We start from the raw sequence: 13,132 nt of genomic DNA, 5'->3' as shown, positions 1-13,132 counted from the left end.
CCCCTATCACATTAAAATATGTCATGTATGTTCCGATTTTGAAGAAGAATCTCATTTCAGTTGCTATGCTGGAAGATCATGGCTACGACATGATATTTAGCAAAGGGAAGGCTTTCCTTAGACACAACGCCACAATACAAGTGAAGTGGATCATGGTTTGTGTGAAGAACCTCTAAAAATTGGATGTAGAAGATTGTGCAGCATTGAGCACAAAAGCAGAGAAGGTGCAAAGCTGAGACACCGATGAATTATGGCATAGAAGATTTGGCCATTTGCGTCATGGCGCTTTGAATATCATGCATCATATTTCTACAGGAATTCCCAAAGGAGCACTAGAGCAGTGGATACATGAAAAGGGTATACTTTGGGGAAGTACACAAAATCCACCTTCAATGATTGGGAAAGTAAAGCACAAGAAGTCCTCAAAAGAGTTCACTCAGATGTGTGTGGACCTTTCTCAACAACCTCCACTGCAAAGAAAAAATATTATGTAATATTTGTCGATGATTTCTCACGAAAGTGCTAGATATTTTTCATGCAAAAGAAAGACTAGACATTCTCTAAGTTTGTTGAATTTAAAGCACTTATTGATAAAAAAGACTAGTAGGAAAGTGAAGGCTCTTAGGAGCAATAATGGTGGAGAATATGTGTCAAACAATTTCAAGAAATTCCGTGCAAAAGAAGGCATTCGATGGGAATTGATAGCACCCCACAACCCACAACAAACTGGGGTGGATAAGAGAAAGAAAAAAAGTATTGTGGGAGCTGCACGGGCCATGTTGCATGACCAAATCCTATTGTTACACTTGTGGGCTGAAGCGTGCAACACAATTTTTTATTTGTAGAACATGAGTGCTCATCGAATTCTTGGCATGAGTACACTAGAGGAAGATTTTTAGGGAGGAAACCAGATGTGTCACACTTTAGGATCTTTGGATCATTAGTTTACTGTCATGTTCCCAAGGACTCAAGGAAAATGCTAGAGCCTACAGATGAGTTGGGCATATTTGTGGGGTACATAGAAAAACCTCACAACTATCGTGTGTACATGCCATCTCTCAGGATGACAGTTGTTAGGAGAGATGTAAAATTTGATGAGGAGAAGGAAATGAGGTGTTCTCTTGAGAGGGAACTTCAGTTGCATTTAGTTGAGGAGATTTTAGCTCCAAAAGAAGAACTTCAGGAAGAAATGGAGCAACCACAAGTAGAGGAGCAGAGAGTGGAGACACCCACTCAAGTAGAGGCATCCAGAGATGGAAGGAAGCGCACTAGGGAAGCTAACAGATTATTGCATGGTGTTAGAGAGAATGTGGGAGCACCCACATCATAGCGCAGGCAAAGGAGGTCACTAGATCGGTACACTGGCTACATGGATCTGATGAGTGAGCTTGTAGAGATTGAGACATCCTCATTCGAGGAAGTAGTGCAACAACCAATATGATTTTATGCCATGGTAGAGGAATATGATTCCATTATCAGAAACAATGTTTGGGAAGTGGTCCCAAGATCAAAGGACAAGTTGGTGATAGGTTCTAGGTGGATATGCAAGGTGAATCAAGAAGCATATGGAAGAAACGAGAAACACAAGGCCATATTTGTGGCCAAGGGGTTCTCTCAAGTGGAGGGAATTGACTGTTATGAAACCAGCTCACAAAAAGATAGAAAAGATAGATCAAAACCTTAGAATTTAGCCTCTTCGAGGGTGAAACCTCCTTTACATTATACAAATGCACAATTCTTAGATGATACAAATGACAAGACCTCCTTTCTATATATAGGAGTCTAAGGGGTTATAATATAATCAGAGCCGACATAACAATAATAATGTAAGGGCACAATAATAACAATAGTGGGCTTCTATGGGGCATAATAGTAACAATATGAGGATTACATGGGTACATCAATATAATAAGGGGGTTGTACTAATAACAATAAGGGGCTATACTAGTAGTATAGGGGCCTAACATTGACTATGAGGAGATCACCTTTGCTCCAGTAGCAGGGTACTCTTCAATTAGATCAATTCTAGCACTTGTAGCACAGATGGGATGGAAGATCCATCAGATAGACATGAAGACAACATTCCTCAATGGAGTAATTGAGGACGAGGAGTACATTAAGCAGTCGGGAGTGTTTGAGGCCTTCGACAGAGAGTCGCATGTGTGTAGACTCAAGAGAGCGTTGTATGGATTGAAACAAGCACCTCGTTCTTGGTACACCAGGATCAACAACTATCTCACTGGGTTGGGCTTCACTAAAAGTGAAGCAGATGCAAACCTTTACCATATTGTTGTTGAAGGTAAATTATTGATTATAGTATTATATGTCAATGATTTAATTTTAATTGGTGATGAGAAGTTGATCAAGTCTTGCAAAGAGGATTTTGCAAGAGAATTTGAGATGAAGGACCTGGGGCTCATGCATTATTTCCTTAGTATGGAAGTATGACAAGGAGATGAGGAATTGTTTGTATCTTAGGGAAAGTATGCCAATGAGATACTAAAGAAGTTCCACACGAAGAGAAGCAAACCCATGGAGACTCATCTATCAAGGAATTGGAGAAAGGAAGATGCTACTTCAGGTGAAGTAATGGAAGCTACCATTTACAGGTAGCTTATGGGTTTACTCATGTATTTGGTGAACACGCAACCGAACATGTGTTATGTACTTAACTAGCATAGTCAAGCAATGGTTAAGCCAACCAAACTTTATTGGAAGGAAGCAAAGCATGTGTTGAGATACCTTAGAGGCACCACTCATTTTGGTCTTTGGTACAAACAAACAAAGGGAGTGAAGCTACCAGGCTTCACATATGAAAATTGGGTGGGGAGTCCATCAAATGGGAAGGGCACATCATTTTCAGTGTTGGGTTAGCAGCAGTTTCTTGTTATAGAAGGAAGCAAACATCTGTTGCACTCAGCTCAATAGAAGCAGAGTACATGGCTACAAGCCAAGCAAAATGTGAGGCTATCTAGATGAGAAAAGTTCTTGTTGGGTTATTTGGTTAGATGATGGATCCCATTGTGATTTACTGTGAAAACCAAAGTTGTATCAAACTATCTGAGAATCCAGTTTTTCATGATCATTCCAAGCATTTTGGCATTCAGTATCACCATCTTCGAGATTGTGTGTAGAGGCAGATCATGTTGTTGGAGTACATTCCTCCAAAGGAACATGATGTAGATATTTTGACAAGCATTTTGTCAAAGAAAAAATTCAAGTTCCATAGAGGCTGGATCGAGGTATCAAATAATCCCTTTCTTGCTGAGAGGGAGTGTTGAAAATGCAGCAATAATTTCCTAATTTAATTTTTCCCAAATTAATTAGGAGAAATTTGAATTCTAATTTCATAAAAATACTTGGAGGAATTTAAGTGAAGTGATATGGGACTTATCATTCAGTTCAAGTAGGAGACACTTGAGCTGTATTTATTTATGATTGATTGCTAATTTCTAGAAATCTATTTCAGTTAATTTTAGTTATTGTGAGTTTAACCATGTCTATCGGATTAAGAACTAGTGGAAGATAAAACAGTGGGGTGCATCAACTAGTGATCAACTAGTTAACTCATCAATCAACCCATAATAGTTGATGCATGCAGATAACTCGAGTTACTCAGTTGAGATTGGAGTTCAAGGGCAGTGTACAATTAGTTGTATAATTTTCTGGGTTCTACAAATGGTGCATACAGTCAGAGGAAGGCCTATGGAGGATTGCGTAGTTCTCGATGGGGATTTCCATAATTGATAGGGGGCTAATTCTCAGTGAAACAATGCAAGGAAATAGGGACTTGGGCAAGCAGGAAATTGGTTAATTATTGGCCAAGGCTTGTCTAGGAAGCAGTGAGATAGATTATACTTGTGCAAAGGTTGCTCAAGCTCGAGCAAGCATTATATTTCTTCTTTATTTTCTGACTTATGCAATACAGATAGGGGGTTCTTAGCAGTTGCTTTCCCCTTAGATAAATGTCTGAGCATATGTGTTGTTGAATCTTGTCTCATTTTTATGTTGTGATTTCTCAATCATTTAATTGTTTCCGCTGGTGAGTAGAGTAGATTCAAGCCTATTATTTTAGTAAATTACATTACAAGTTTGAATTTACAACGAAAATATACATGTCTGACACCCAATCAGCTAGCTTGGTTATAACTCCAGTATCCAAGAGGTGTTGCATTTGGGAAGTCCCCTCTCTCTTGGCATGAGTGAGCTTTTCTTGTATAGGATCTGGGGTAATATCTCTAAACTAGGTAGCAATTTCCTCCAATTGATTATGTGTGCACGTATTTCCTCTATTGGAACATTCCTGGTAGTATGTTGAATCCCTGTGAACACATGAATGTTGACGAGGCGTGATGGGATCACAAGAAAGAGGACAAGTCCAAAGAATCAGAAGATAGATTTTTGGGAGTTGATAGAAACTCACACATAAGGGAGTTAGGGGTATGAGAATAGTAAATTTTCTCAAATGATATACTGGGCACTCTAACCATGTTACTCATCATTCTACCAATTCCACCATCATCAACCCATTGTCCACATCTTTACAAATTCACGATTCTTCATTTTAATCTACATGGAATTGTCCATCTCCTCTTGAGAATTCATCCAAACAACTAGCACGGGTAACACCCTACTCTTATCCTCCATGTCCATGCTAAGAGCGCAAATATATGCAAACAAAAGAGATATCCAAAGGATATTCATTCAAATTCGTGCCTCATTCTACATTTCTTTTCCATGATTTATACATATCAATCTTCTACCATGTATTGCAAGTTCTCCAATTACTTGCACTACTATCCTACTACACATGGACAAGTTGTCTTCTATCTAACACACAATTCCCTTAATTCCTTCAATTTTACACATGGATGTTCTTATCTCAATATTATCTTTTCTACATTTAGAAATAAACATGCTAGCATCTTTAGCAATGACAGCCTTAAACATTCAACCATAATCACTTCTTCTAGATTTCAATGAATGGACAACCCCTATCAACATCTTCTACAAATATGTTCTCCTCTTTCATACCCTTCTTACATTCCATCCTTTCACATGTAGCCTAAACATATGCTAGCTTCTTTTTGTTTCACACCTATAAATTTCTTTATATCTTTTACATTAGACAACAGTTAACATTAAAATCAATTAACTCTTTAGGTTGCATTAACATTTTTTTTTTCATCTTTTCCTCTATTTCATGTGTGGCTTTTAGCCTCAACATTTCTTCCTTCATTATGGCTATTATAACAATAATATTTTTACTTCCTCCTCATTCAATGTCTTTCCTTCTTTGGAAAGTTCCTCATCATACCCTAGCTTTTAAATCCATTCTTCTAGGAGGGAAAATGTTTCTTCTAATCTCATCCTAGTCTTCTTCTTGCTCACAGGAAATTAAACCATTGTGATTTCTTTGGACCTCAATAGTTGATTTTTATTTTTATTTTTAGCTTGTTCTCTACTTGTTACCATAGAATGATTATCTTTTTTTTTTCAATTTCTGCACATATCAATGCATTATTAATTGGGATCCATCTTCCTCTCCAGTTTTCTTCATTTCTTTTCTAATTTGAAGCAATTCCACCTCTAATTGTTTCTTTTCATCATATGCAAATATTTACTTTCTCTTCCAATTGTACATTTACATTCTCACTAACAATGGTATATTATTTTGATTTTGCAACCTATAAAGTTTCCTCACTCATCTTCTATATTGCTATATAAACAATGATCTTATCTTTTTAATTTCACTTAACTTCTTTTTCTATTATATAATTTGGAAATATGTTCCATGTTTCCACTTCTATTCCTCTAACTTCCTCATCCATTTTCTTATTTCTTTTTCATTTCACTTACCTTCTTCTTCTATTATATCATTTGGAATATGTACCATGTTTTCACTTCTATTCCTTTAACTTCCTCATCCATTTTCTTATTCTCTTCAAGTGTGCAACCTATCGCATGCACAACTACATCAAATTGTATAATAGATTCAAGTTTTTTGTCATCCTATTATAAGTTTGTGGATGCAGTTGTTTCCAAATCATCTTCATCTTCTTTCGGTATTTTTTTAATAATATTCCCCCCATCTTTAATGATTCATTTATCTAATACAAAATTTAAGATTTTTTTTTTTTCCATCGTCTTCATTTTCAACTTTCCTTCCTTTTCTTTTTCTTATACCCATGCTAAGTAATCTTAGAATCTTCTCTCTTTTGCTCTTCATATTTTGTAGCTTCAATGTTTCTTTTTACACCTACACATTCATAAACTAAATCATATTATTAGACAAAACATGGATCTCTAAAAGATAACTTTGTTAGCAACTTCAAGGGTTGACTCTTCCTCCATTGCTCGTACTACTATTATGGAAATGTCATCCTCATATTTATCACGTCCATCATTAATGGCCCTTTTTTCCTGCTCATAATATTTATAAATGTATGAGTCCCTATGTTCACAGCTCAAGTTCTAAACAATATCTTTTTTAGGTCCTACCCTAGTTTACATAATTGTCATATCTATCTAATCTTCAATCCCTTTATTCTCCAAAATTTATGTTTACTTTTTAACTCAAATACAACATTTTCCATTGTTGCAAGGTCTTCATTCAATAATCATCCTTTCATCTTTTCTTCAATTAACTTCATTTCTTGGTTGTTAGGCCCCTATACTACTAGTGTAACCCCTTATTGTTATTAGTATAACCCACTTATTATGTTGATGTACCCATGTAGTGCCCATATTGTTACTATTGTGCCACATAGAAGCCCACTATTGTTATTATTGTGCCCTTACATTATTATTGTTATGTCGGCTTGGATTATGTTATAACCCCTTAGACTCCTATATATAGAAAGGAGTTCTTTTCATTTGTATCATCCAAGAATTGTTCATTTATGTAATGTAAAGGAGGTTGCCCCCTCGAAGAGGCTGAATTCTAAGGCGTTGATCTATCTTCTCTATCTTTTCTTGAGCTGGTTTCATAACATTTGGTATCAGAGCTTTGGATTCTAGGATTTCACTGCTCCAAACAGGTCATCGTGGCATTTTCGCTATAACTTTTTTTCTGTGATGTTTCAGAAGTCACAAAAAAAACCCATTTCAGAAGAAATTGCACTGAATCTTGGGTCCGAATTTCAAAGCTTTTCACGCGATATTTGCGGAGATATGATCTGAGGAAGTTGGTCTTTTTGTAGACTCCTGAATTACATTCAAAACAGGAGACCTGGGGAAAATCATCATAACTTTCTCTCTGGGGATCGGATTGAAATTTCGTAAGAAGGTACAGAAAGAGGATAGACTTTAGTTTCTTGTATGCATTTTTCAGATCCAAAGGTTGAAACAGTGACACGTGGCACTTCATACAATTTAGCTCTTCTGGAAAGGTCTATAATCAGGTCATCTTGGGAGATTGTGCATAACTCTTTCTTAGAGAATCCAATTTGGATCAGACTGGTGGCATTGGAAATAGGACACAGAGGGCTACTATAGTTCACAATTCCAGAACTTAAAGATCTGAAAGTACAGAGTTACAGTCATTTCAAGGTCCAGCTCCTAAAATCAAGAAAAAGCAAGATGAGGAAGTTTGATGGCAAGGATTCGGTAAATTGGATACTTCAGATGGAGCAATACTTTGATCTACATGGTGTAAAATTGTTACAAAAGGTATGTATTGCATCTTCATATTTAGGACCAGATCAATTTTTATGGTATGAAGGGCTTTGTTCTCGTAAAAAACTTGTTACGTGGTCAATTTTCACGGAGGAAATGATAGCACATTATGAGGATACAAAGAGCAACACCTTCTTTAGAGCAACACCACAATAATTGGAAAGAGTAAAAGGGCTTTGTGACATAATGGAAAGCAAAATTATGGAAACCAGGAAGCATACCCCTCACAACTATAAATATGGAAGTGTTGTTTCTCCCAGCATTCCACAACCTACAAGGGTTACACCACAACAATTGGAAGAAAAAAGAGAAAAAGGGCTTTGTTACAATTGTGATAACAAATGCACTAAAGGTCATAGGTGTGCTGAGAAGAAATTATTTTACATAGAATATGAAGAGGAAGAAGAAAAGGATCAAGAAACATCAAAAGAAGAGGATATACGCCAGGACATCACCCCAGAGAAAGAAGAAATGAATCAGACCATATCTTGTAAAGCATTGGTAAGAATTACCACTCCTCAAACTCTCAAGATAGAAGGACATATCAAGAAGAAAAATGTGCAAGAAGTGAAAGATCACATCGAGAAAGAAGAAATGAATCCAACCATATCTTGTAATTCAATGGACGAAATTACCACTCCTCAAACTATCAAGATAGAAGGACACATCAAGAAGAAAAATGTTCAAGAAGTGAAAGATCACATCGAGCATCAAGAAATGAATCCGACCATATCTTGTAAAGGAATGGAAGAAATTACCACTCCTCAAAAGATAGAAGGACATATCAAGAAGAAAAAGGTTCAAGCAGAGAAAGATCACATCGAGCATCAACATCAAGTTCTCCAACTTTTAAAGGATAACGCCACTTCGGTGCAAAATCAAACCAAACAACAGGTAGATCAACATCGTAGTGAAAAATGTTTTGATGTAGGTGATTGGGTATTTTTACTTCTACATCTCAAGCAAGCTATTTATGAGAAGGAAATGTTGGCAATACTACATGCACTTAAAAAATGGCGACCTTACCGAATGGGAAGACTCTTCAAGGATGAGGATGTGGAAGCATTGTTCTGTGCTATTTATATTATCCAACCAAATTGGATAAACGAAGCAAGGGATGAATGGAAGAAGGATGAAGAAGTATGGCCACTTATTCAAAAGTTGCAAAAGATCCCAATTCAAGCAATATTGCCAGAAATTGAAGAGGAAGGAAAAATCATATTGGAACCTGGAGCAGTCACAGAAACAAGAACCCGACAGCTACGAAATCGATCAATTTCAAAGTATCTCATCAAGTGGAAGAACTTACCTGCTGAATATTCCACATGGGAGGACAAGAATTTTATATAGAAGCATCAAGGACTACTCAAGCATTGAGGACAACGCTTTTTGAAGGAGAGGAGCATGTCAGGCCCCTATACTACTAGTGTAACCCCTTATTGTTATTAGTATAACCCACTTATTATGTTGATGTACCCATGTAGTGCCCATATTGTTACTATTGTGCCACATAGAAGCCCACTATTGTTATTATTGTGCCCTTGCATTATTATTGTTATGTCGGCTTGGATTATGTTATAACCCCTTAGACTCCTATATATAGAAAGGAGTTCTTTTCATTTGTATCATCCAAGAATTGTTCATTTATGTAATGTAAAGGAGGTTGCCCCCTCGAAGAGGCTGAATTCTAAGGCGTTGATCTATCTTCTCTATCTTTTCTTGAGCTGGTTTCATAACATTGGTTGTCCTGAGAAATTTCTTCCTCCGAAATCTTTTCCCTATCAAGTACTACTAGTTCACTCTTTTCTCCATTTATAATACAATTTTGATTGTTATTCTCATCATCAACAACTTCAAAATGTTCCTCATTTTCTATGGTAGGACTTCCACCTTACTCATCACTTGTAGCATCAACAGAGTTGCTTCTCCCTTCATTTGTTCCTACACAATCACAAATATAAAAATTGTTGTAATAATTGATTTCCCTAAAAGGCGCGTCCTCCAATGATTCTCTATCTTATATTCACAATTAATAATCTATAATGATAATTTTCTTACATCTCTAGTGGGTATTCAAAAATCCACTTTCCTTCTACACTTGGAATCCTTCATCCTCCTCATATATACATTCTTCCATTTTAATTGTTGTCAACCTAGCAGTGATCTTTCCACTTGCAACCTCAAGTTGGTTATTCGCATATGTGGATTCATAATCTTATTTCAACACTTCGTCAAATGCAACTTGAATTCTTCAAGGAACATCTTGCAAGGACTCATGTTCCTCTAGTGCACACTTTTTTATCTCTTTAATCTATTTAGTGTCTTCTTCATCTTCGGGATCATCCTCAACTAAGAGGCCTTTATATTAACTATCCTCCTATTCAACTTGACAATCTATTTTTTCATGTTCCAAGGAATCTATTCTTGATAACAATTGCTCCATCAATCCCTACATAAGAATATTCAATAATTTCTATTGGCCAAGGGTTTTCTAGGCCATCTTCTTTTATTTTTTCTTTTGGCCAACCCCTTGGGTTTTCTCCAGTACTTCTACCCTACCCATTAATTTCCTCAATTCTACACAAGCTTCCACTAAGACCTTCTCCGAATAAGACCTCTTATTCACACTTCAATTTTTACTCCTCCTCTATTACAATATCTATATTTTTCAATGTGTAGCTTTTTCCTCAAAATAACTCTACCCAATTCAATTGTTAAAACTCTCTTCAAATACCTCCTTATAGATTTCAATTCTCCAAACCCACATCTTTCCTTGATTATTTACACCTTCAAATCTCCACAACATCTACCAAACTACAACTAAAAATATCTCATATAATTCTACCCAACAACCTTAGCTATCTAAACTATAATTCCTAAACACGATGCACCTATTCTAATACCACTTACACAAAATAAACTTCAATCCTTATAAATTCAACACAAATAAAAAACAAATAAACACTATATTATTGAAATTTCACATAAACTAAAGCTCAAAAGCATATCAAACTAAATTCACAAACTCACATTAATTAACCTAAACATAAACAAAAGGAAAATTTCTACATCAAATGATCTCAATTAACCTTTCATCAAACCATAAAACTTTATAAATTTTACTTCAACTACAATTTAATTAAATCTCTAAATTATATAATAGGTTTAAACGCCTTTAGGAACTTGAAATATGACGAGGTTTTCAAGCCCTCTGTTTTCATTTACTAAAGTCATCCAATCTCCATCAATTTAACAGGAAGGGGAAGCGTCATAGCCAGGCCGAGGAAGCGGAAGAGTAAGTGTCAAAGGCCAGACAACCATAAAAAGGGAGGAAGGGGACACATCTGATGTACTCGGTGTTACCGGTAGCAATGGCATCCTCCTCCTCTCAGTCAGCGCCGTGTCGTGCTTGTACAATGATGGGGAGGCATTGCACTGCAGAGTGCATTTTTACTGAACAACCGGAAAGAATTGACCATCTTTTCCATGTGTTTGAGGGCCTGGAAATTAGCAAGGTGATTACCAAGTTGCCTTTACAGCAGAGGGATAGTGCATTCTTTGGAATGTTAGCAGCGGCCCACCTGCTTGATCACGATAAGTCCATACAGCAGCAGAAAGCAGTGGTCTGCCTGGCTCGTGTACAACAACTATTGGAGCATCTTCAGACAGCTGTTTCGCGCCAGCTCTATGATGCGCATGAAGAAGTGAAGCAGATCAGGAGTGAACTGGTAGGAACCATCCCCAAAGCGCTAGAAGAAATAGCAGCGAGAATCTACCTGAATCAATCTATTCAATCTATTTAGTATCAGAAGAAATTTCGGCGTAAATCACATTCAGAAAATCATTTCTTCTGATCATTGTTGTGGATCACAGAAGCCTCAATTCAACTATTTAGTATCATTAAAAAATTTCCCAAAATCTTGAAGATGGATTAGTTGTATTAACAAATCTGGCCAGTAATGTATCCAAAGATTGATAATTGTAATTAAATTTGAAAATTGATAATTGTAACAAGATAATTGATATAATTAGGAATTTCCAAATATTTATATCTAATTTTATTTAAAATGAGTCTTAATTTTAATTTTTGTGAGAAAAAAATAACCTATTTTTTGGTGAAATTTATTATTGAATTTCTTTGATTTTTAAGGTTGTATTCAGAGAATTGGATGACAATTTATTCGGAATATAATGAATACTTTCATTTCTTCTGTAATCTAGATCTTTGTGTGCATTAATATCATGATGGTGTAGTTATTAGAAAGTCTCTATCATAGATTTTATGAGAACTTACACATTAAATGTCACATAACTTTTAATGCTATCTTTTCAAATTCTTTATATACTTTAATTATTTTGATAGAAGGGAGTACTTTAATTTATCTTAAAGTATAGAAGAATTGAAGGATATAATTTTATGGCAATGAGATTATACATCAAAAATTCAATTTGTTGAGGAGATAGTGGTCTTCTTAGCCATATTTTCTTAGATCAACCATATTGTATTTTGTAAGACCAACAAGATGGAGATTTATTTTTGGGAGAGAGAAAAAAAATTAAGACCACGAGTCACATAAGTAAAAAAATTTAAGACCACAAGTCACATAAGTTATTTAAAAACAATGATGTAAATAAAATTCAAGGTTAAAAAAAGAAGTATAGATATTGTTGAATAACATTGAATTAAATTAGAATTTTGAAAATATTAATATTTACAAATAATTTTTTATGTAAATTATAAATTTGAAAAAAATAATATGAAAAAATTATTGCACCAAATTTTTAGTTTTTTATTCTTTCGGTGTACTTTTGCACCTTTAGGTGCAATTGTTAGTTAATATTTCATTTCAAATATGCAATATCAAAAGTATAATGAATTTTTTATTATAATATTTTGGTTATGTGTTTTTCTTAGTGGAGAATTACTATTATTATAAATTTGAATTTTGCAATATAAAGAATTTGGTTATATATATATATATATATATATATATATATATATATAAGTTTGCTATGTCTTTTTATTTTCATTAAAATATAAGTTACATCCATATATGAATAGTTAGGTGGCCGCAACTTGGTCACCTAACAGCGAGATAAACCATCCAGTAGGAAAAAATAATAAGTCTTTCTACCCAAGATATGTAGGTCTGTATATCTTTACCGTGTCCACACATTATTTGTCTATGAACATATAAAACATCATTCTGAAAATTAAAAGTTACTCGCATATATACTAATCAAAATTGAAACCATCTAATAACCTATTCTTCTCCCTCGACCGATGCAGATTCAACTGGGGCTGAGTCATTGACATTGAAGCCCAACAACACACTCTGCGAAAGAAGGCAAGGGAGGTGATCCTTAATTCGGCATAGGCGTCCATCCTATTTTTGCAGCTGGAACTGAAGTTTCTGGAAGTCCTGCTTGTAGTTGGATCAGTCCCGTACCATTG

General features: G+C 35.4%; 1 protein-coding gene across 1 annotated transcript; it reads left to right on the top strand.

Moving 5' to 3' along the window:
• The first annotated feature begins 11,048 nt into the window (after positions 1–11,048).
• Positions 11,049–11,480, top strand: LOC149225064 (uncharacterized). The gene has a single exon (XM_089388341.1). The coding sequence runs from the start codon at positions 11,049–11,051 to the stop codon at positions 11,478–11,480; it is 432 nt and encodes a 143-aa protein (XP_089244467.1).
• The last annotated feature ends 1,652 nt before the right edge of the window (positions 11,481–13,132 follow it).

Source organism: Pinus tabuliformis, chromosome Q (assembly GCF_031772625.1).
Source record: "Pinus tabuliformis cultivar Carrire ecotype Pingquan chromosome Q, CPIR1, whole genome shotgun sequence".
Lineage (NCBI taxonomy): Eukaryota > Viridiplantae > Streptophyta > Pinopsida > Pinales > Pinaceae > Pinus > Pinus tabuliformis.
The sequence above is the reverse complement of the archived record's forward strand: the minus strand, read 5'-3'. Positions and strand labels throughout refer to the sequence as shown.